This window comes from Balaenoptera physalus (assembly GCF_965194825.1).
Source record: "Balaenoptera physalus genome assembly, chromosome: 1".
Lineage (NCBI taxonomy): Eukaryota > Metazoa > Chordata > Mammalia > Artiodactyla > Balaenopteridae > Balaenoptera > Balaenoptera physalus.
The window spans coordinates 121,868,502-121,892,838 of NC_138882.1; the positions used below are offsets into that span (position 1 = coordinate 121,868,502).

The following is a 24,337-nucleotide window of genomic DNA, read 5'->3' on the forward strand; positions in this document are numbered from 1 at the left end:
TACTCCTATGAATAGCCTCTAGGAAATTTGACAGCATCTTCAGAATAGGAACTGAAGTTTGAGAAGACTAGTTGTTTGGGCAGGCTTTGTTTGCTTGTTTAAGTTGCAAAAGCAGCAGCTGGCCCATGAACCAATCACGTCAAGAGCCGAGGTGCCCATCCATGATTGATGGGGGCTCTGATGGATGGCGCGAGGGCAGGAATATTTGAGTGCCTCTAGGCGCCTGGCTCTTTGGGTAACTTAGTCGATGTAGTCTCCTAAGTCTTGACTCCTCTCCTCCGTGCTCGGCCGTCAGCTAGCAAATCTTACCAGCCTTCCCTCCTGGCCTCGAGGGAGGTCCACCCTGACTGCTTCGGCTCCCTTCAGGCCGTCTTCCTCTCTCACCCAGATCGCTGCAGCTGCCTCATTGTTGTCCCGCCTTCAGCTTATACCCCTCGCAGCCATTCACACAGCTGTCAGAGTCATTTTTCTGGGAGTGTCTGTCTTGCTGTGACAATCCTTTCTGCCTCAGGGACCCCCTTTGGGATGAAGTGGCCTTTCTTCAGCGTGGCCTCCAGGGTGCTCATGATCTAGCTCTGCCTTCCTCTCCCGCCCTCGCTCTCCCTGACCCTTCAGTGCTGCCCCTCTGGCCAGTCTTGTGGGCTCTCAGCACCGGGCCCTGTTCAGCCTCTCTCCGTTTGCTTGCAAGACTCCCCTAGCCTGTCCTCCAGGCCCAGCACTGCCCTGGGGTCACGCCCTCGGGTAGCCCTCCATGACAAGCCCAGCACTGTGTCTCTCACTGCACGCAGCGTATTGTATTAGTCTTACGCTTGTGTGTGTGTCTCCTCAGAGTCCTTGAGAGCAGGAACTGTTAGCGAATCACGTTGGAGCGTTCTTTGAAAAGTAGCTGAAAGGTATTGATTGATATTTAACGAACACCATTAGTTTATGTGCTTTAGTGCCTAGGTCAGTGGTAAATGCAATTTCTATTTCAGGATATTATTTGAACAAGAATTCAGTTCAACCAATCTTAATACTAAAAGGAAATGAGGAACACATTTGGAATTGTGCTCTCTATTATTTCCTTCTTCAGTTTAAAAACTCTCAGAATCACTGTAGAGAAGCAGGCGGTCCATTCTTCTCCAGTCAGTTTAAAGTGAGGTTCATAAGCTGAGTGGAGTAGAATATTTTACTCACGTCTGTTTTTTCATTCCCTAGAATCTCACAAATTACGATCTGTGCAGCATTTTGCTTGGAACATCCACGCTCTTTGTCTGGGTTGGCGTCATCAGATACTTGGGTTACTTCCAAGCGTATAATGTAAGGATATGGCTGTTGGGTGGCACCACTGGGGTTGAGGTCCATTTCTTTGGGCTCTAGTAGCTACTTTTTAATTCCCCCCCATTGTGCTGATTTTTTTCAGGTGCTCATTTTAACAATGCAAGCCTCACTGCCAAAAGTTCTTCGCTTCTGCGCGTGTGCCGGTATGATCTATCTGGGTTACACCTTCTGCGGCTGGATTGTCTTAGGACCATATCATGACAAGGTGTGTAGCCTAATTCTTCCTTCTGCACATGAAGCACTTGAGACCCTTAAATGTGGGTTTCCAGCACTGACCTTCATCCCACTTTTCTCCAGCACATACCCTGGACATCAGTAAGCACGTATCTTTGCATCGGTTTTCTTTTTCTTTCCGTTTTCCGGATATTGAAGTGGCTTCGGGATATTGAAACAAGAACTGCAGGGAACCAGAGAGCACGTTTCATGGTTGTCTAGGTCTGGCTTAAGGGGTCACACAGTAACCCAGCCAGTCACCAAATAAGAAGTGTTTGGACGTGAGATCACTACAATAAAAATGAAAATTAAATGAGGAAAAGTATTACAAAATCTTTCTAATTCAAAGTATTAAGGTTTTCATCCAAATTAACGGAGGAGACTGGAGGAGGATAAACACTGCCCAGAATGACCATGTTAGGTTTATGATTAAAATGATAACACATCTTGCAGGTGGTTTTGCTTTCAGTGTCCTCTTAGTACCTTATTAAAGGTCAGTATCTGAATTCTAAACTCTTGCTGGACTTCAGTCAGTATCATAATCTCAAGGACATCAAAGTTATGTTCAGATGTTCTTGTTTTAAAATGATAAATTTGATTCAAAGATATAGCAGGAAATGAAATTAGGTAGGCCTTGTTTTCAAACCAAAAAAAGTAAAAGCAGTGATTGCATCTTACAGTTTTTCTTCCATGGGCCTCTGGCAGTTGGAACAACAGAAACAACAAAAATAAAAATAATAGCAGCTAGCACTTGATGCTGTACTAAGCATTTCTCTCTTCTCTCTCATTTAATCTCGTCAATAGCCCAGAGTACTGTTATCTTGGCTTAGGTGCTCTACAGGGAGAGAAATAAAAATATAATGATGCTGGTATAACAGCTCGGCCTTAAGTTTTGACCTTGATAGTTGCATTGAACAAAACACGGTCAAATCTAGTTTACAAACTCTTCACAAAAATCGAGCAATCCACAAAACTCAAACGTTCGGTATTGTCCTACTAAAATAAATCGTAGTAACTTGGCATCCACCCAGGCTTTCTCCTCTTTAAGTATTTCATTTAATACGTCCAAAGAGAATTACCGTTTTCCTATCTGAGAAACTGTATAATCAACAAAGTGCCAATCTCTGGGTTAATAGTAAATCTTGGTAATCGTATTGCTTTCCAGTTCCATTCCACTGCTTTAAAGGTGACTCATGAGTAAAAATTGTTCTTCGATGTGATCTCTCTGATCCGGAGAACTGTCTTAGTGCCCAGGAAAATTTACATTTTTCTTCCTTGCTTACTTTATAGTCTGGCTGCTTTGCCACATTTTTGCCACTAGAGGGCAGTGTTGCGCCACACGGCATAAATACTGAGCCTCCGAGGCCAGTGAATCAAGTGGTCCTGTCTCCACTGCCCTCCGTCTTCCCTACACCATTATTATTCTGGACGGTGCTCAGAAAATGTTGCTTGAATTTCACTAAACTAGCAACCATTCTGAAGTGCTGTGTGCTAGATAGATATGGTGCCCATGTTCTTTACCTCCCTTGCTAGGTTAACCCTTCCAGTAGCCCTGTGGGGAAATATTATCCTTTGACAGAAAATAGCGATCTTAAGATGTTAATTTTCCTGAGGTTGTATAGTTAGTGAACGGCAGAGATAGGATGCACACCCAGGTCTGCCTGACCCTAATACACATGCTTTGAGCAATACCCTGTAGGGCTTTTCTTCTTTTCTTGGTATTATCTAAAACAGACCATTACAAGAGAGCATTCAGTCTGACTCAAGAGTAGATCAACCGTGAGAGGAAAGCCAAGTAATCAGTCTTATTTCTTTCAGTGTGCATCAAGGTTACCTTGTGAAAAATGATGTTGTCTGCTTTGTCAGTCTGACTGCATTTTCATATGTTCAGTTCTGTCCTTTCAAAGAATCCAGGGGAGATTGGGACACTCTAGATCAGCACTATCCAAGAAAAACATAACGAGAGCTACAAATTAGAGCCATGTCTATCCTTTTAAATTTTCTAGTAGCCACATTAAAAAGATTTTTTAAAGAAACAAATTAAAATTGATTTTAATTATATATTTTATTTAACCCAATATATTTAAAATATTACTTCAGCCTGTATTCAGTATAACACATCGAGATATTTTACATTCCTTTTTTTAGGTACTTAGTCTTTGAGATGTGGTGTGTGTTTTATCCTGACAGCGTATCTCACTTTGGACTGGCTGCATATCACATGCTCCATAGGCACCTGTAGCTGGTGGCTGCCATATTGGACGTTTCACCTCTTGACTCGTGTCTCTTACTTAATGCCAGCCTTTCACTTCTCCCCCCGAGGAGTAGAGAGATAAGAACTATATCTCTGGGGTTGTCTAGCGGGTCTGTTTATGGCTTCTATCTCCCAGCTCTAGCCAGGCTGATATATTGGGGAAATACAGAGTTGAGTTAATTCAGTGAATGCAGTAGTCAGTAGGATGAGAAAACCTTCAGTCTGGATCTGGACTTATGTGCTTTTCTTCTCTGTGTTACTTCTTCTTTGAGTCTGAAGCTAGAAATGTTTACTGCCCCTGCACGTCTCTCTCCAAATTAACCCAAATTGTCAGAATTTTCAGGTTCTGCCAGTCAGTCAGTATCTGTTGAATCAGAAGACCTTCAGTATTGCCTGGAGCCTTGAAAAACAGCACCATAGTGAGCATTTTCTAGAATTTCTAGAACCACAGCTAGCTTGGGTGTGGAAGCTAACTCTTTCTTGAAACAAACAAACAAAAAACTCTAAAGAGGAGGTATGGAGAAAACTAAAATTTCACCCTGCTGTTTGTATGGCAGCAGGAATCCCACATTTCAGCTTCGAGTTTTCCTGTTAGACATCGGATTTCAATGGTTCAACTGAAAGAGTATAAAAATACAAGAAGTGTCCCGCCAATGTTGACTCCAGCACTAATGGGCATTGGCACAGCGCCCTTGCAAAGTGTCTGGGCACGGTGGGCTGGAGACTGTTGATGTTTAATAATTCAAGATGAGGAAAGGAGGAACATTACTCTCATGGTGGCTTTGCCGTTTCCCCGAGGACTTTCCGAGGAATAAACGATTGTCTTGTGTTCATTGTCCCCATTTTACAAATGAGAAGGCAAAGCATTGAAAAATCGTTGGACTTGGCTGATGCCCTCGGTAAAAGTTCAGCAGCACCCCGTGTTACATCTGTGCTTTCAAGGCCTCTCCTTTTAGCCAAGCACCTCTCTTATTCAAAACAACTATTAGCTGCTTAAAACATTTTATCTGAATGGTGCACGAGGTTCTTAGCACCAGCTCTTGAAGCAAATTTTTATGTCGTTCTCTGGCATAAGCCATTGCAGGTTATGTTTTCATTCAAATGAAAGTTCTTTTTGGCTCGACTGCAAAATTATCATTTGTGGAACAAATGCTTGGGTTCTCACTGTGTTCCTCCGGAACCTGGGAGGACTCTTTATGGAGATATTCATTTAATATTTATTAAATGTCTACTGTGCACCAAACACTGTCGGGTTCTTCTAGCCCAGGTTCTTGGGGGGCAGGGACCATGGGTTATTGCTCTTTGCGTTCCCCGTGCTGAGTGTGGTGCATAGAACATGGTAAGGGCTCAGCAAGTTTGCTGAATGAACCAGAAACAGAGACACAGCAGTATCTGCTTTCCAAGGACTTACAAGCTTGTAAGAACCAAAAAGCAATTTCCTTTGAATGCAGTCCTTCTAGACCGGAAGCACATTAGGACCTTATTTCTCCTTACCTTGGGTATTTTTGTTTAATCTCTAATTTTTTTAATTGAAGTATAGTTGATTACAATGTTTCAGGTGTATAGCAAAGTGATTCAGTTACACACACACACACACACACACACACACACATATTCTTTCTCAGATTCTTTTCCATTATAGGTTATTACAAGATACTGAATATAGTTCTCTGTGCTATACAGTAGGTCCTTACTGTTTATCTGATTTATATATAGTACCGTGTATCTGTTAATTCCAAATTTCTAATTTCTCCCCCCAAGCCTTTCCCCTTTGGTAACCATAAGTATGTTTTCTGTGTCTGTGAATCTATTTCTGTTTTGTAAATAAGTTCATTTGTATCATATTTTAGATTCCACATATAAGCGATATCATATAATATTTGTCTTTCTCTGTCTGACTTACTTCACTTAGTATGATAATCTCTAGGTCCATCCATGTTGCTGCAAATGGCATTATTTCATTCTTTTTTATGGCTGAGTAATATTTCATTGTATATATATATACACCACATCTTCCTTATCCATTCATCTGTTGATGGCACTTAGGTTGCTTCCATGTCCTGGCTATCGTAAATAGAGCTGCTATGAACATTGGAGTGCACGTATCTTTTCAAATTAGAGTTTTCTCTGGATATATGCCCAGTAGTGGGATTGCTGGATCATATGGTAACTCTATTTTTAGTTTTTTAAGGAATCTCCATACTGTTCTCCACCTTGGGTATTTTAAAAGCTGATTTCTAGTATGGATTTTGGCCACTGAAACTGGCTCACAGCCACTTCTTGTGGGACGAAATGATAGAGTATGTACCGATTACTTACCTTATTGAGTCTCTGTTTAACTTTTTGGTGGGTTAAAATAAATCTCACATGCACAGAGAAGAGGGAGGTGAATAACATTAATGCTGAGATGGGTTTTGTGTCTAGACTGATTCTAAGTAACTGCACAGGAAACTAAGGGATGAATTTGCTGTGTGCCCACCAACTTGCAATTCTGGAACCCGAAACACAGACTTGTAGGGGTTCTTGACACTACAGAAAGGCATTGGCCAGATTCCAAAAGAAACTCTGAGAAATATGAATTATTAATGATGCTGTCAGAGTTGTAATTGACGTCCACAGAAACCAACTTGAACTTCATTGTCTTAAGGCTAGTGGTGGGGATGGAAACCATTTAGTCTGGGAACTGGCTGTCTTACTGGTAAATTATCTGCATATTAATAAGTGATTTGCTCAGATGGATGTTCCCTCCAGATCTCTGTAGAGAGCGACGTTAGTACTGCTCTTCAGAGTTGCTGCTGATGCAGCAAGACCATGGGCATGATTCTTGTTTGGGGTACATTTGTGTACTCTCCTTTGGTTACAGACTTTACCCCATGCATCCAGCCACGGAGCAGGGAGGGTAGGACCTGGTGTTTGCTAGTTGGTTGGGGTACAGAGAAGCGTGTAGAGAACAATTAGAAGACCAACCAGTAGTTTCCTCTGTGGTTCTTACTGACACAGAGAACAGACTAGAGCTGCCAGGGCAGTCTGTCTTGATGCAGACTTTGAAATGGCCCTTCAGCGTTGGCTTCATCGGACACAGACAACGACGAACATACCAGATGAAGAGAATAAATCCCATGATTTAAAGACAGAGAAGATGGCTGGGTGTTGTGAGAGGGGGCACACACAGGATGTTAATACTGCCATGAAGGGATGGAATGAGGCCACACAAAGGAGGAACCTTACGCCAAACTTCTTGGTTTGGATTTCTACTTTGCCTCCGCACTTTGAATATTGTTAAGCAAGAGACATGACCTGAAGGCTGTATTCTCTGAAGTTTAGATTTTACTGCAGCTTGGACTGGAAGCTGAGAGGCTGAAGTAAAGAAGGCTTCCTTGGAGGTTTCTGTAATAAGTATGTAAGTGTTGACATCAGAGTGGAGTAGAAAGAGTGGGTCAGAGAAACATCATAGGAACAGACAGACCTTAGTAGACTGTAGAGCAGGGAAGATAAATGGATTCAATGTACAGTTTCTTGTTTTATAAATTTATTTATTTATTTATTTTTGGCTGTGTTGGGTCTTCGTTGCTGCGTGCAGGCTTTCTCTAGTTGCGGCGAGTGGGGGCTACTCTTTTTTTTTTAACATCTTTATTGGCGTATAATTGCTTTACAATGGTGTGTTAGTTTCTGCTTTATAACAAAGTGAATCGGCTATACATATACATATATCCCCATATCTCCTCCCTCCTGTGTCTCCCTCCCACTCTCACCATCCCACCCCTCTAGGTGGTCACAAAGCACCGAGCTGATCTCCCTGTGCTATGCGGCTGCTTCCCACTAGCTATCTATTTTACATTTGGTAGTGTGTATAAGTCCATGCCAGTGGGGGCTACTCTTCATTGCGGTGCACAGGCTTCTCATTGCGGTGGCTTCTCTTGCTGCGGAGCACGGGCTCTAGGCACACGGGCTTCAGTAGTTGTGGCTCGTGGGCTCTAGAGCGCAGGCTCAGTAGTTGTGGTGCACGGGTTTAGTTGCTCCATGGCATGTGGGATCTTCTGGGACCAAGGCTCGAACCCGTGTGCCCTGCATTGGCAGGCGGATTCTTAACCACTGCGCCACCAGGGAAGTCCCTTTTTTTTGTTTTTTTTTTATGGAGTAGAAAGAGTGGGTCAGAGAAGCATCATAGGAACAGACAGACCTTATTGGATTGTAGAGCAGGGAAGATAAATGGATTCAACGCACAGTTTTGTTTTTTTTAAATTGAAGTATAGTTGATTTGCAATATTACGTTAATCTCTGCTGTACAGCAGAGTGATTCATTTATATATATATATATATATATATATATATATATATATTCTTTTTTTTTTTTTCAGCTTGTTGACCTTTCCCACTTTATTTCATGTGGCTGTCTGAAACATCAGTGATCTACACGTCTTTCTTTTCTTTTTTTAACAGATTTGTGTGTGTGTGTGTCCCCATGATGAAAACATCATTAAAATAAAATATCATGAATAGACTCTTAAGAAGCAGAGTCTACTTAAAGTCCTGGAAAATGTGAAAGCACTAATATTCATGGACAACTTTACACTCTGAAAGTTACTCCAAATTTTGTTGATCTCTATTTTGTCTAGGAGTTTTTCAAATTTTAATATTATTTTCCACTATGGTTTATCACAGGATAGTGAATATAGTTCTCTGTGCTATATAGTAGGACCTTGTTGTTTATCCATTCTCTATATACTAGCTTACATCTGCTAACCCAAACCCCCTACTCCATCCCTCCCCCTTGGCAAACACAAGTCTTTTCTCTATGTCCATGAGTCTGTTTCGTAGATAGGTTTCTTTGTGTCATATTCTAGATTCCACATATAAGGGACACACAGTTTTAAGCACTTGATTATTTTGGAGTAATTTTTCTTCGGTAGGAGACTGGAATCACTGCCAGAAATAGGGAAATTTGGAAGGACAGCACGTTTTCTGGGTTCAGGTGGTAGGAGGTTTTATTGTGTTGCATGTGAACTAGTAGCATGACTGCCAACTGGAAATGTCCCAGAGACATTCATGAGGGACTTGGCTGTCCCCAAAGCCACACTGACTGACTTGATGGATGTATAGGCCCCCACCACTAAGGACAGAATTGGTTCACAACTCTACAGTAACTTGTTGGATCTGCGTTTCTGAAAACTATATTGCCTTTTGCCTATTAAGTCATTATCATTCTTTACATAGAAGGTTTTCGCATTCATCTAATGTTTAACCCTCTGACCCCAGAGATGTTCATTCATTAAGCACCTGCTGTTTGCTTTCAGTCGATGTGGCAGTTGTTTGTCAACTGCATAAGCCAGATGGGGGCTGCGTGATTCCGGGGGCATTCCACACCAGCCCCTGCTCAGCTCTGCCCCTCAGGGCTGTCAGGTGTTCAGTCAGCCTCCAGCTAACTACCTCGTGTCACCGCTTCTACCTGGCCCCTCAAACTCGCCTCGTCTAGAACTGAGTCCAGCAGAGGTCCCTCCCCCGCTCCCTTCCAGACTTACTTTCTCCCCAGTTTCCTCTGGATTCCTTGCAGTCCTGGACCCCTGCACTCACTTTCACTGGCCTCCAGGCCCCTGGGCTGTTCTCATTCTAGGAGATCTTCACAAGCCACGGTTACCCAGATTTAGAAACCCAGATTAGATCCTGTCCCTATTCTTTTTTTTTTTTTTTGTTCTGGAATTTATTTTTATTTTTAATTTTTTTAATTTTTTTAACATCTTTAGTAGAGTATAATTGCTTTACAATGGTGTGTTAGTTTCTGCTTTATAACAAAGTGAATCAGTTATACATATACATATTTCCCCATATCTCTTCCCTCTTGCGTCTCCCTCACTCCCACCCTCCCTATCCCACCCCTCTATGTGGTCACAAAGCACCAAGCTGATCTCCCTGTGCTATGAGGCTGCTTCCCACTAGCTATCTATTTTACGTTTGGTAGTGTATATATGTCCATGCCACTCTCTCACATTGTCCCAGCTTACCCTTCCCCCTCCCCGTATCCTCAATTCCATTCTCTAGTAGGTCTGCATCTTTATTCCCATCTTGCTCCTCGGTTCTTCATGATCTTTTTTTTTTTTTTTTTTAAATTCCATATATATGTGTTAGCATATGGTATTTGTTTTTCTCTTTCTGACTTACTCCACTCTGTATGACATACTCTAGGTCCATCCACCTCACTACAAATAACTCAGTTTCGTTCCTTTTTATGGCTGAGTAATATTCCATTGTATATATGTGCCACATCTTCTTTATCCATTCATCTGTTGATGGACACTTAGGTTGCTTCCATGTCCTGGCTATTGTACATACAGCTGCAATGAACATTGTGGTACATGACTTTTTTGAATTATGGTTTTTTCAGGGTATACGCCCAGTAGTGGGATTGCTGGGTCATATGGTAGTTCTATTTTTAGTTTTTTAAGGAACCTCCATACAGTTCTCCATAGTGGCTGTATCAATTTACATTCCCACCAACAGTGCAAGAGGGTTCCCTTTTCTCCACATCCTCTCCAGCATTTATTGTTTGTAGATTTTTTGATGATGGCCATTCTGAATGGTGTGAGATGATATCTCAATGTAGTTTTAATTTACAATTCTCTAATGATTAATGATGTTGAGCATTTTTTCACCTGTTTGTTGGCAATCTGTATACCTTCTTAGGAGAAATGTCGATTTAGGTCTTCTGCCCATTTTTGGATTGGGTTGTTTGCTTTTTCAATGTTGAGCTGCATGAGCTGCTTGTAAATTTTGGAGATTAATCCTTTGTCAGTTGCTTCATTGGCAAATATTTTCCCCATTCTGAGGGTTGTCTTTTCGTCTTGTTTATGGTTTTCTTTGCTGTGCAAAAGCTTTTAAGTTTCATTAGGTCCCATTTGTTTATTTTTGTGTTTATTTCCATTTCTCTAGGAGGTGGGTCAAAAAGGATCTTGCTGTTATTTATGTCATAGAGTGTTCTGCCTATGTTTTCCTCTAACAGTTTGATGGTGTCTGGCCTTACATTTAGGTCTTTAATCCATTTTGAGTTTATTTTTGTGTATGGTGTTAGGGAGTGTTCTAATTTCATTCTTTTACCTGTAGCTGTCCAGTTTTCCCAGCACCACTTATTGAAGAGGCTGTCTTTTCTCCACTGTATATTCTTGCCTCCTTTATCAAAGATAAGGTGACCATAGGTCCGTGGGTTTATTTCTGGGCTTTCTATCCTGTTCCATTGATCTATATTTCTGTTTCTGTGCCAGTACCATACTGTCTTGATTACTGTAGCTTTGTAGTATAGTCTGAAGTCAGGGAGCCTGATTCCTCCAGCTCCGTTTTTCTTTCTCAAGATTGCTTTGGCTCTTCGGGGTCTTTTGTGTTTCCATACAAATTGTGAAATTTTTTATTACAGTTCTGTGAAAAATGCCATTGGTAGTTTGACAGGGATTGCATTGAATCTGTAGATTGCTTTGGGTAGTAGAGTCATTTTCACAATGTTGATTCTTCCAATCCAAGAACATGGTATATCTCTCCATCTATTTGTATCATCTTTAATTTCTTTCATAAGTGTCTTATAATTTTCTGTATACAGGTCTTTTTTATCCTTAGGTAGGTTTATTCCTAGATATTTTATTCTTTTTGTTGCAATGGTAAATGAGAGTGTTTTCTTAATTTCTCTTTCAGATTTTTCATCATTAGTGTATAGGAATGCAAGAGATTTCTGTGCATTAATTTTGTATCCTGCTACTTTACCAAATTCATTGATTATCTCTAGTAGTTTTCTGGCAGCATCTTTAGGATTCTCTATGTATAGTATCATGTCATCTGCAAACAGTGACAGCTTTACTCCTTCTTTTCCGACTTGGATTCCTTTTATTTCTTTGTCTTCTCTGATTGCTGTGGCTAAAACTTGCAAAACTATGTTGAATAATAGTGGTGAGAGTGGGCAACCTTGTCTTGTTCCTGATCTTAGTGGGAATGGTTTTAGTTTTTCACCATTGAGGACGATGTTGGCTGTGGGTTTGTCATATATGGCCTTTATTATGTTGAGGAAAGTTCCCTCTATGCCTACTTTCTGGAAGGTTTTTATCATAAATGGGTGTTAAATTTTGTCGAAAGCTTTCTCTGCGTCTATTGAGATGATCATATGGTTTTTCTCCTTCAATTTGTTAATATGCTGTATCACATTGATTGATTTGCATATGTCGAAGAATCCTTGCATTCCTGGGATAAACCGCAGTGATCATAGTGTATGATCCTTTTAATGTGCTTTTGGATTCTGTTTGCTAGTATTTTGTTGAGGATTTTTGCATCTATGTTCATCAGTGATATTGGCCTGTAGTTTTCTTTCTTTGTGACATCTTTGTCTGGTTTTGGTATCAGAGTGATGGTGGCCTTGTAGAATGAGTTTGGGAGTGTTCCTCCCTCTGCTATATTTGGAAGAGTTTGAGAAGGATAGGTGTTAGCTCTTCTCTAAATGTTTTTTAGAATTCACCTGTGAAGCCATCTGGTCCTTGGCTTCTGTTTGTTGGAAGATTTTTAATCACAGTTTCAATTTCAGTGCTTGTGATTGGTCTGTTCATATTTTCTATTTCTTCCTGGTTCAGTCTTGGAAGGTTGTGCATTTCTAAAAATTTGTCCATTTCTTCCAGGTTGTCCATTTTATTGGCATACAGTTGCTTGTAGTAATCTCTCATGATCCTTTGTGTTTCTGCAGTGTCAGTTGTTACTTCTCCTTTTTCATTTCTAGTTCTATTGATTTGAGTCTTCTCCCTTTTTTTCTTGATAAGTCTGGCTAATTGTTTATCAATTTTGTTTATCTTCTCAAAGAACCAGCTTTTAGTTTTATTGATCTTTGCTATCGTTTCCTTCATTTCTTTTTCATTTATTTCTGATCTGATCTTTATGATTTCTTTCCTTCTGCTAACTTTGGGGTTTTTTTGTTCTACTTTCTCTAATTTCTTTAGGTGTAAGGTTAGGTTGTTTATTTGAGATGTTTCTTGTTCCTGAAGGTGGGATTTTACTGCTATAAACTTCCCTCTTAGTACTGCTTTTGCTGCATCGCATAGGTTTTGGGTCGTCGTGTTTTCATTGTCATTTGTTTCTAGGTATTTTTCGATTTCCTCTTTGATTTCTTCAGTGAACTCTTGGTTATTAAGTAGTGTGTTGTTTAGCCTCCATGTGTTTGTGTGTTTTACAGATTTTTTCCTGTAATTGATATCTAGTCTCATAGCGGTCGGAAAAGATACTTGATAAGATTTCAAATTCTTAAATTTACCAAGGCTTGATTTGTGACCCAAGATGTGATCTATCCTGGAGAATGTTCATGAGCACTTGAGAAGAATGTGTATTCTGTTGTTTTTGAATGGAATGTCCTATAAATATCAATTAAGTCCATCTTGTTTAATGTATCATTTAAAGCTTGTGTCTCCTTATTAAGTTTCTGTTTGGATGATCTGTCCATTGGTGAAAGTGGAGTGTTAAAATCCCCTACTCTGATTGTGTTACTGTCGATTTCCCCATTTATGGCTGTTAGTATTTGCCTTATGTATTGAGGTGCTCCTATGTTAGGTGAATAAATATTTACAATTGTTATATCTTCTTCTTGGATTGATCCCTTGATCATTATGTAGTGTCCTTCTTTGTCTCTTGTAATAGTCTTTGTTTTAAAGTCTATTTTGTGTGATATGAGAATTGCTACTCCAGCTTTCTTTTGATTTCCATGTGCATGGAATATCTTTTTCCATCCCCTCACTTTCAGTCTGTATGTGTCCCTAGGTCTGAAGTGGGTCTCTTGTAGACAGCATATATACGGGTCTTGTCTTTGTATCCATTCAGCCACTCTATGTCTTTTGGTTGGAGCATTTAATCCATTTACATTTAAAGTAATTATCGATATGTATGTTGCTATTACCATTTTCTTAATTGTTTTGGGTTTATTATTGTAGGTCTTTTCCTTCTCTTGTGTTTCCTGCCTAGAGAATTTCCTTTAGCATTTGTTGTAGAGCTGGTTTGGTGGTGCTGAATTCTCTTAGCTTTTGCTTGTCTGTAAAGGTTTTAATTTCTCCGTCAAATCTGAATGAGATCCTTGCTGGGTAGAGTAATCTTGGTTGTAGGTTTTTCTCCTTCATCACTTTAAATATGTCCTGCGACTCCCTTCTGGCTTGCAGAGTTTCTGCTGAAAGATCAGCTGTTAACCTTATGGGGATTCCCTATGTATTATTTGTTGTTTTTCCCTTGCTGCTTTTAATATTTGTTCTTTGTATTTAATTTTTGATAGTTTGATTAATATGTCTCTTGGTGTGTTTCTCCTTGGATTTATCCTGTATGGGACTCTCTGTTCTTCCTGGACTTGATGAACTATTTCCTTTCCCATGGTAGGGAAGTTTTCCGCTATAATCTCTTCAAATATTTTTCAGTCCCTTTCTTTTTCTCTTCTTCTTCTGGGACCCCTATAATTCGAATGTTGGTGCATTTAATGTTGTCCCAGAGGTCTCTGAAACTGTCCTCAATTCTTTTCATTCTTTTTTCTTTATTCTGCTCTGCAGTAGTTATTTCCACTATTTTATCTTCCAGGTCACTTATCCGTTCTTCTGCCTCAGTTATTCTGCTATTGATCCCTTCTAGAGAATCTTTAATTTCATTTATTGTGTTGTTCATCCCTGTTTGATTGCTCTTTATTCTTCTAGGTCCTTGTTAAACATTTCTTGTATTTTCTCCATTCTATTTCCAAGATTTTGGATCATCTTTACTATCATTATTCTGAATTCTTTTTCAGGTAGACTGCCTATATCCTCTTCATTTGTTAGGTCTGGTGGGTTTTTGCCTTGCTCCTTCATCTGCTGTGTGTTTCTCTGTCTTCTCATTTTGCTTAACTTACTGTGTTTGGGGTCTCCTTTTCGCAGGCTGCAGGTTCGTAGTTCCCGTTGTTTTTGGTGTCTGTCCCCAGTGGCTAAGGTTGGTTCAGTGGGTTTTGTAGGCTTCCTGGTGGAGGGGACTAGTGCCTGTGTTCTGGTGGATGAGGCTGGATCTTGTCTTTCTGGTGGGCACGTCCACGTCTGGTGGTGTGTTTTGGGGTGTCTGTGGCCTTATTATGATTTTAGGCAGCCTCTGTGCTAATTGATGGGGTTGTGTTCCTGTCTTTCTAGTTGTTTGGCATAGCGTGTCCAGCACTGTAGCTTGCTGGTCGTTGAGTGGAGCTGGGTCTTGGTGTTGAGATGGAGATCTCTGGCAGATTTTCACCATTTGACATTACGTGGAGCTGGGAGGTCTCTTGTGGATCAGTGTCCTGAACTTGGCTCTCCCACCTCAGTGGCACAGCCCTGATGTCTGGCTGGAGCACCAAGAGCCTGTCCTCCACATGGCTCAGAAAAAAAGGGAGGAAAAAAAGAAAGAAAGAAAGAAGAAGATAAAAGAAAAGAAAATAAAATAAAGTAAAATAAAAGAAAGTAATTAAAATAAAAAATAATTATTAAGAAAAAAAATTTTTTAAGTAATAAAAGAAAAAAAAGAAAACAGACAGACAGAACCCTAGGACAAATGGTCAAAGCAAAGCTATACAGACAAAATCACACACAGAAGCATACACATACACACTCACAAAAAGAGAAAAAGGGAAAAAATATATATATATCATTGCTCCCAAAGTCCACCTCCTCAATTTGGGATGATTCGTTGTCTATTCAGGTATTCCACAGATGCAGGGTACATCAAGTTGATTGTGGAGATTTAATCCACTGCTTCTGAGGCTGCTGGGAGAGATTTCCCTTTCTCTTCTTTGTTCTCACAGCTCCCGGGGTTCAGCTTTGGATTTGGACCTGCCTCTGCGTGTAGGTCACCTGAGGGCGTCTGTTCTTCGCTCAGACAGGACGGGGTTAAAGGAGCAGCTGATTCGGGGGCTCTGGCTCACTCAGGCTGGGGGGAGGGAGGGGCACGGATGCGGGGCAAGCCTGCGGTGGCAGAGACCGGCGTGACGTTGCACCAGCCAGAGGCGCGCCGTGCGTTCTCCCAGGGAATTTGTCCCTGTATCACGGGACCCTGGCAGTGGCGGGCTGCACAGGCTCCCGGGAGGGGCGGTTGGATAGTGACCTGTGCTCGCACACAGGCTTCTTGGTGGCGGCAGCAGCAGCCTTAGCGTCTCATGCCCGTCTCTGGGGTCCGCGCTGATAGACGTGGCTCACGCCCGTCTCTGGAGCTCATTTAGGCGGCACTCTGAATCCCCTCTCCTCGCGCACCAGGAAACAAAGAGGCCAGAAAAAGTCTCTTGCTTCTTCGGCAGCTGCAGACTTTTTCCTGGACTCCCTCCTGGCTAGCTGTGGCGCACGAGCCCCCCTTCAGGCCTTGTTCACGCCGCCAACCCCAGTCCTCTCCCTGGGATCCGACCGAAGCCCGAGCCTCAGCTCCCAGCCCCTCCCGCCCTGGCGGGTGAGCAGACAAGCCTCTCGGGCTGGTGAGTGCTGCTCGGCGCCGATCCTCTGTGTGGGAATCTCTCCGCTTTGCCCTCCGCACCCCTGTGGCTGCGCTCTCCTCCATGGCTCCGGAGCTTCCCCCCTCCGCCACCCACAGTCTCCGCCTGCGAAGGGGCTTCCTAGTGTGTGGAAACCTTTCCTCCTTCACAACTCCCTCCCACTGGGGCAGGTCCCATCTCTATTCTTTTGTCTCTGTTGTTTCTTTTTTCTTTTGCCCTACCCAGGTACGTGGGGAGTTTCTTGCCTTTTGGGAGGTCTCAGGTCCTCTTCTAGTGTTCAGTAGGTGTTCTGTAGGAGTTGTTCCACATGTAGATGTATTTCTGATGTATTTGTGGGGAGGAAGGTGATCTCTGTGTCTTACTGTTCCGCCATCTTGAAGCTCTCCCTGTCCCTCTTCTTGTCGAAGTTTTCACTAGTTTCCAGGGAAGGCTGGGATTAGTGTGAAGTGTGTAGAAGCTCAGACAGGGCCCTGTGCAGAGCGGCATAGACTCACCTTTCCCACCACTGCTTAGGCTCAGCACCAATTCCCCGATATGCACCGAGCAAATCCTTCTCTTCCTCCTCTCACTGGTGAGCTCCTCAGCCTTCAGGCCCGAGTTCTGAGGGTCACTTTTCTTAGGCATCCCACCCAACTCTACCACAGGGCGTTATGTATCTTGGCAGTGGCCTGTCCACTGTCATCTGGGGACCCCTCAGAAGGCACTAGCCATGATCATTCATCCTAATGTACTTTCCCACCTCTGGTAATCTTTAGTATTTAAGACTAAAATTACCTGGACCTGAGCTTGGAAAGGCTACAGGGAAGCCATTCATCTAGCACAATTTTCTTGAGCCTCTGTCTCTGGCCCTTCCACCTTTTCTGGTGGTCTGCAGTTCTTTCAGAAAGCCGTTTGGCAGATTGTAGCTTTAAAAATGTTAATCGCTTTGGGACTTCCCTGGTGGCGCAGTGGTTAAGAATCCACCTGCCAATGCAGGGGACACGGGTTCAAGCCTTGGTCCGGGAAGATTCCCAAATGCTGTGGAGCAACTAAGCCAATGCGCCACAACTACTGAGCCTGCACTCTAGAGCCTGTGAGCCACAACTACTGAGCCCGTGTGCCTAGAGCCCATGCTCCTCAACAAGAGAAGCCACTGCAATGAGAAGCCCATGCACCGCAACTAGAGAAAGCCTGCGTGCAGCAACAAAGACCCAATGCAGCCAAAAAAGAAAAAAAAAAAGTTAATTGCTTAGACCCAGTAATAGGAAAAAAACGTTATGCTGAGAAACGTGCATTGCATTGTTCTTTATAATAGCAAATATGATTGTCATGTCCAGTGACAGGGAAATAGTTAAATTTGACATTTCCAAGGAGTGGTTCCATTATCTAACAAATGCTAAGTATGAATAACATAAGACTATGTTAAATAGAAAAGAAAGAAGAATCTGGATCCAAAATTGTTAGATGATATGACCACAAATATATAAAAAGTGCAAAGGAAAAAAACTGAGGGAAGTGTCAAGAGATGGTCTTTGTGAGTGTGGAGGAAAGTTTTGAGTAACGCTTTCCTACGCGTGGTATTCCAGATTCCCTAAAGTGAATGTTAATAACAATGGCAGCAACATCTTCAACAAAACCAGCTAACTAGATACTTCTCTGCTTCTTTGGCTAATATGTCTCAAAAACTACTTTTGGTCTCCCCCGCACAGTTTGAAAATCTGAACACAGTTGCTGAGTGTTTGTTTTCTCTGGTCAACGGTGATGACATGTATGCGACCTTTGCTCACATCCAGCAGAAGAGCCTCTTGGTGTGGCTGTTCAGTCGCCTGTATTTATATTCCTTCATCAGTCTTTTCATATATATGATTCTCAGCCTTTTCATTGCAATTATTACAGATTCTTATGACACCATTAAGGTAAGCAGTTATCATTATTTCCTGCCAAAAAACTATTGCAAATTCTGGATAGATCAGAACATGGGAAAATACTATAATATTTTACTTACTTAAAATACTGTAGTTTTACTTAGATTTTGAGGTTTTGTAGAAAAGAAACTTTTTAGATGCTGGAGCTTAATTTAAATATGCATTTAGGACATTGTCCCTAGTGCCCAGTGGATTGGTTTGGAGGTGTGGTGGGAAAGAGAAAGGAAATGGGTAAAGATGGGCTGAGTTTGGTAAATCAAGTAGTTGGGCTGTCGGTCTTGGCACTGACAGGTGTACCTGCCTGTCCCAGAACTTAGACTTTGAGTAGTAAGTTTCAGTGATAAGGGGTGACCGTCATCCTGACAAGTGTCCAGATATTGGCATACCTTGTACACTGGATGCCGCTCGTGTGGTGCAGGTTTCCTTTAAATTTTGAAAGCTAAGGCTTTTGTGGCTGTTTAGCTTCCTGCCTTCCTAAGCCACCCGGTGGGTCGTGTGTCCTTTCAGACTAGGTCCATTTAACTTATCTGTAGCGTGAAGGAAGCTCTGCCTCGGGGGCAGTGGTGTCTCCGCAGCAGATGGTCATGCTCAGAAAATCCTGTTTCGGGGCCAGCATCTGAGCAACCAGGGGTGCCGTGTCCGTGTCTTGGGGTGTCGTCCTCTTCTTGAACCCTTCTCAGACTATCTCAGAAGAAGACAGTCCATTGGAGATACTTCTGAGCACTTTGTGCGCGAGGAGATGCGTGTTCCTGTGGGAATGGGTGGTTGGCTCCACAGCGGGGCGGGCCGTGGGGAGACGAGCAGTGCCCTGCTCACCGTGCGAGCCTGTCCTTGACGCGGCCGTGTCCCCGTGAGTGCGCCAAGCCTCGGTGACCTGGTGCATGACCTCACTAAGCGTGAGGGGAGGGGTCTCTCAGGGTCTTTATGTCTGCTTGGAGGGACCTACTGCCTTCTACCTCACTAAGTGACCAACTTCTACAAAAGTAGAGGAAATAGGGATTACTTCCCAGCCAGACTCTGTATGGGCAGCGTGGGGAAGAGGAGGTCTTACCTGGTCTTGCAATTAACATGAAAACTTTAGACTTCTGTTTCCTTCACTCCTTTAATTAACACACCCCTCCCCTGCCCCACCATGGCTTGCTTTCTGGAGTTTTCCTCTGGATGGCTCTCTGTTCCCATGGCTCTCTGCTCAAGCCTTGGTGACCCTGGCTTGGCTTTCAAGGGACTGATAGATTGATTGATCATTGTTAATATCCGTTCTTGGATCTGTGCTAGCGACGTGGGAGAGTTTTATTTTAGCAGAGATGGATTTGGTTTGTTGACAAGAAGCAATTTCTCTCGCTATAACTAAGGTAACAACACTGTGTACTTTTTAAAGAAATACCAACAGAATGGGTTTCCTGCCACGGATCTTCAGGAATTCCTGAAGGAGTGTGGCAGCAAAGAGAAGTGTCAGAAAGAGTCATCATCCTTCCTGTCCTGCATCTGCTGTCTGAGGAGGTCAGTACCGTGTTCAGTCGGGTCTCCGTGCTCCCGGGATGAGATGCCCTGCTGCCTTAACAAAGAGTCCTCCCAGGTCAAATGCTACACTCAGGAATCAGCTGACTGGGGGAAATAATGCATCCCTCCTTGCTTTCCTCCCACTGCAATTGGCTTTAGAAATGAATTGTTTCTTATAAAACAAGGTAGAAAGGTACATGACATGGTTGAAATCTCTTGGGAATATTATGAGACTGTTTTGAGAAGGCGTGAACTATGTCCCTGAAGTCGAGAGGGTGAGCTGGCCAAAGGAAGAGGTCAAAGCCCTTCTTTTTTGAGGTGGAGCTCTGGGAATGTCAAAGGTGTTCTCCCCTTTTTGCAATCTGTAGTACAAATAACCTTCCTTGAGCAGAGCAGGAAACCTGCTTGAGAGGAAGCCATACGTGTCCTTGGCTGCAAACACAAATCAGCTGATCACCTGCTCTTTGCTTGCCATTCATCAGTGCACTTACAAAAATAGTCTGGACCTCAGTGGCAAAGCCTCCACATAGTGGCTTGGGGACTAGAAAGGGGGTCAGATGAGGATAATTTTCTTAATTATGCCCATGTTTGTTTTCGTCTGAAGTCAGGAGTAGGGGTTGTTAACTGCAAGTACCCCCTACTCATGTGTTTTGAGAAGGATTCTCTAAACCAGATTCCTGAAGGAAGATGGGAGAACATAATTGCTACTTAAAATCACAGGATGTATTTTCTGTTAATCAATTCATACTGCAACTTGGGATTTGAAACGATATGTTGGAGCATTTCCAAAGAATGTCTGGTAAATATGAAATGAGGTCTTCTGAGAAGAGTTAAGTTTTTACAATCACAGTTTATCCTCTCAGAGCATTAAAGTGTTGCCATGGAAGCAAGGATAAAGGGAAATTACTTTTCTTAATAGGCAGCTGCCTCCTAGGAGGCACCTTGTATTATAAGGAAAGTCTCTCAAAATTGCTTTTCTAATATGTAGTTAACTGTAAAGAAAAAAAAAAAAAGCATTTGAGAATGTAGTTGTGAATTCTAGAAAGTAATGGATAGGTTTTGGTGTTTGATTTTTGGGCCTCAGTTTATACCACAAAAAGCCCCGGGAGGTTGTTAAATGATTTCTTTGCAGCCATATGGAATGAGTGAAAGATTTAAGGAGTGAACTTGGAAGACTGAGTGATAAGATTGGACCTGAGTGGTGAGAAGAACAGAACAACATCAGCAGACAGTCTTCCCTGAGACATGCTAAGGGTTGTAGAGAGGGTGCCTGGTGCGGAGGCAGGTCTGCCCATCGTGAGGAATGAAAGGATTAAATGGAACAGAAGAGTCCACCAAAGGAAATCAGGTGAAGAACTGAGATGCTGAAAGTTTTGAAAAAAGAGGATATCAAAAATAAAAACAGAAGTGGCTGAAGGTGGTCATGGGTGAAGTCAGCTAGATCAGTTTTAGCTGAATAATCAGATCAAAGCCTGGAACCTAGGGCAGTCTGGATGGACCCTGCAGAGAGTCAGTGAGGGTCATAGGGCCTGATGAAGGAAATGGGTTGTACTGGGGCCTTGGAACAAGTGATGGCTTTGAAATCACCAAAAATTAAATACACCTGGATGTGTTTAACAGCTGGAAACCTAAGAATGGAATAAAATTGAGGAAGGCTATGAATGGAGAGTACATATTGGAGACAGACCTCACTGAGGGAACCTGGGGAATAAGGGCATCATAAGACTTGGTGTCTGGGCCCCTCTCCAGTGCCCATGACATACAACCCAGCTATCACAGCTCCACCTCCTCTGGAGCGTGGCCGGGTTGCTCTTTTTCAACCAAGCAGTCCAGCAACCACCACAGATTCAATCTCCCACAGACTGATTCTCCCTTGAATAGTTGACCAAGCCCCTAGCCTGATGGTCAGAGCACCTGGGTTTTCATTTTGGACCCTGCCAGTTACTGAATGTGTCCCGTGACCTTTCCTAAACCTCTTGGTTCCTCCAGTGTCATCAGAGTGGAACAGGTCGCCTCTGCAACCTCTTCTAGTTCTAATGTGATCTGGTTCTTGGGAGAGATGTGCTTGGTTGAGCAGATGCAGAGTTAACCTTTCTCCTTCTCTACCACAAGGAGGAAAATCTGTGGTTCTAGCCATTGAGAAGCTTTGTCAGAGGGAGATGGAGGGCAGACAGCTCCTCAAAATTGCCAAAAGCATCTAGTCAAACCCCAAATAATGTAAATTGTCCTTCTTAAGTTTTCTTCCTCTTAAATGTCACACTCAGCATGTCAATAACCTATGTAAGCCTACATGATAGAGTATGTATTCCTGTTCCGTCTCAAAGATTTTTAAGCCATTGTTCTCTTTTCTCTTTCCTTGTCCTCCTTTCTATTACAGGAATGGAAGCGATGACCACTTGACGCTTATTAACTAAACTCCTCCTGCTGAAGCTAATCAAGTTTCAGGTCTCCGTATCAAGTGACAATGAAGAGGGACCCCAAATGGCTTGGACCAGCACTTCCAAAATTACTGATTGCGGAGTGGGAAAGAGGACTGGCTATGAGCTGGCTGAATAGAACTGAAGTTTCAAAATTCCTTTTTATAAACTTGGATGATGAAGAATAGACCACAGTCAACTACTGGGCATTAGTGTAATAGAGCAGTGATGGTGAAATTCTGTATTAGTCTTTTAATTTATGACATCACAATGTTGGGATGGAAAAAAAATCACATTTCAGAGTGTGCAAAACAATGGTGTTTAAAGCCATGCATTTGAAGATATGAGTTTATCATCAAATACGGGTTTGTCTTAAAAGTGATTCTTGGGTTAGAAGACATTTGTTAATTCATGGTCTGCACAAAACTGAAATTGGTTGCAATAATAATTTAGGCACTCGAAGCTGGAGAACTGTTAAGCCATGTAAAGATTACACTTAAATCAACAAAAAGACCTCTTGCAGTGGACATTTCTTGGCTTATTTTCCTGTGGTCTTCTTCTCAGCATGATATGAAACTATCGGCAAAGTCTGTGGGATAAACTGGAAACAGTCATTTGGACACCTTGTTACTTGTGCTAATTTTTGATTGTACACACATGACATGTGGACATTATACTACAGCAGTGGTCACTCATTTTAACAACCAAACTCCACTGTGGTGGGGATTTACCCTTGTCAAGCAAGGAAGATGGTATTTTTTCCCAAATAAATTAAATTAATTTTTATCATAACATATGGAACTACTACTACTTTTTTAAAATGTATTGTCTCTTAACATCCACTTAGTGAAAAATTCAGATCACATCTCTATCAGCTATCTGGTCTCCAAAAGGGATTTCCCACTTTCTTAAAAACAGTGAAGGAGATATAGGGGCTAGTTATTCAAGAAATATTTATGAGAATGACTTCAGATTGAGATCACTTCATGCATAGATTTAGTTCATACCTGAGCTATTTTAGGGGTCAACTATTTTAAATTTACTGGTGAAGAGTAGGGTTTGAATTAAGTAGGACTCTCATCCCAGGGCTCTCCCTCTTTTTATCCTGCCCCTCCCCACCAAGCCCCTGCCAAAGTCCTTCTGGTGCCCCACTCCTCTCTCCATGCCCCCATACTTTCTTCATGTGCCCACACCAAATCTAGGCCAGGAAAGTCTTCCAGTTAAGTCCATTAAAGTCTGTAGGTGGGTGACTCAGGTCTATACACAAAATACTTTGCTAAGATTATCATTTTAGTTATAAACTACTTACCAAAAATGTCAAGAATTATATTCAATTTTTAAATTAAGAACCATTTAACCCGTGGTTCTAGGGTCATTCCCATGACTCCAAAATCAGTGTGCAGTTAGATCACTTATTCACCTCTGAGTATATCCCCAGTACATCGTTTATCTCTGAATAGAATTGCTATTAATGCCTTTTATGTAATCTGCCGCTGTGATGCCGCTGTGACTACCATTTGAATTGAAGATTAATGACGGTCTTCTATGCTCATATTTTTCTTTTATTGGCTCTCATGTTTCCTTTTATTTCTTTTCCCTCCAGCTGGACAAAACACTTTCAGGAAGAAAACTCTTTTTTCAAGTTTACCCTGTATCTGTGGAAACATTGTTTTCTCTCTTTTTAATAATCTTAAACAATTGTCACCTTGCCAACTGTATTATCTATTTGGATTTTATTGAACAATGTTTTCTCATAACTCTTCTAATAGACACATCTGGGACAATCCACTTTCTCTCCTTCCCTAGGCCTCCACTTGGAGAGTTCACTGTGAAAGTTAGGAGACACATTCTTTCTGCCTATTAGTTTCATTATGGGATCTCCTGTTCTTTTCGAACGTACCTCCTTAGCTTGCAGTGACTTGCTCAAAGCCAGATGCAACATCCTTAGGCCTGTTGACTTGGGGTGGTAGAAAAGATCATGGGCGTGGAGGACATGTAGACAGACTTGAGTCAAAATCCCAGTTTATCCTGTAGCTTTGGGGCCCTGGGCAAATTACTTTCTGCTTCTAAGTGATGATGACAAACCTTAAACTGTGGGATTGGCATTTAAGTCAGGTAACTCATGCAAAGCCTGGCACTGAATTGAAACTTGAGCCATTCTTTTCTTTTGATTTTCTGCCATGTTTGTAAGTAGGTTCCATGGGATCGTGGAGGAGTGAAGATGTTAAGACATTTAGTCTGCCTGGGTGCCTGTCCTCCTACTATTCGAGTC

The 24,337-nt window shown here is 42.1% G+C and overlaps 1 protein-coding gene across 5 annotated transcripts in view; it reads left to right on the top strand.

Annotated features, from left to right (window-relative positions):
* The window catches only part of MCOLN2 (mucolipin TRP cation channel 2), a 63,872-nt gene extending 41,015 nt beyond the window's left edge, over positions 1 to 22,857 (top strand). For all 5 annotated transcript variants that reach the window (XM_082410341.1, XM_082410338.1, XM_082410339.1 and 2 more), the window contains exons 10-14: positions 1,198 to 1,299; positions 1,403 to 1,525; positions 17,933 to 18,139; positions 19,527 to 19,648; positions 22,026 to 22,857. In XM_082410341.1, the coding sequence (XP_082266467.1) occupies positions 1,198 to 1,299; positions 1,403 to 1,525; positions 17,933 to 18,139; positions 19,527 to 19,648; positions 22,026 to 22,062 (591 nt within the window). In that variant the 3' untranslated portion in view covers positions 22,063 to 22,857. The remainder of the gene's footprint in view (positions 1 to 1,197; positions 1,300 to 1,402; positions 1,526 to 17,932; positions 18,140 to 19,526; positions 19,649 to 22,025) is intronic.
* The last annotated feature ends 1,480 nt before the right edge of the window (positions 22,858 to 24,337 follow it).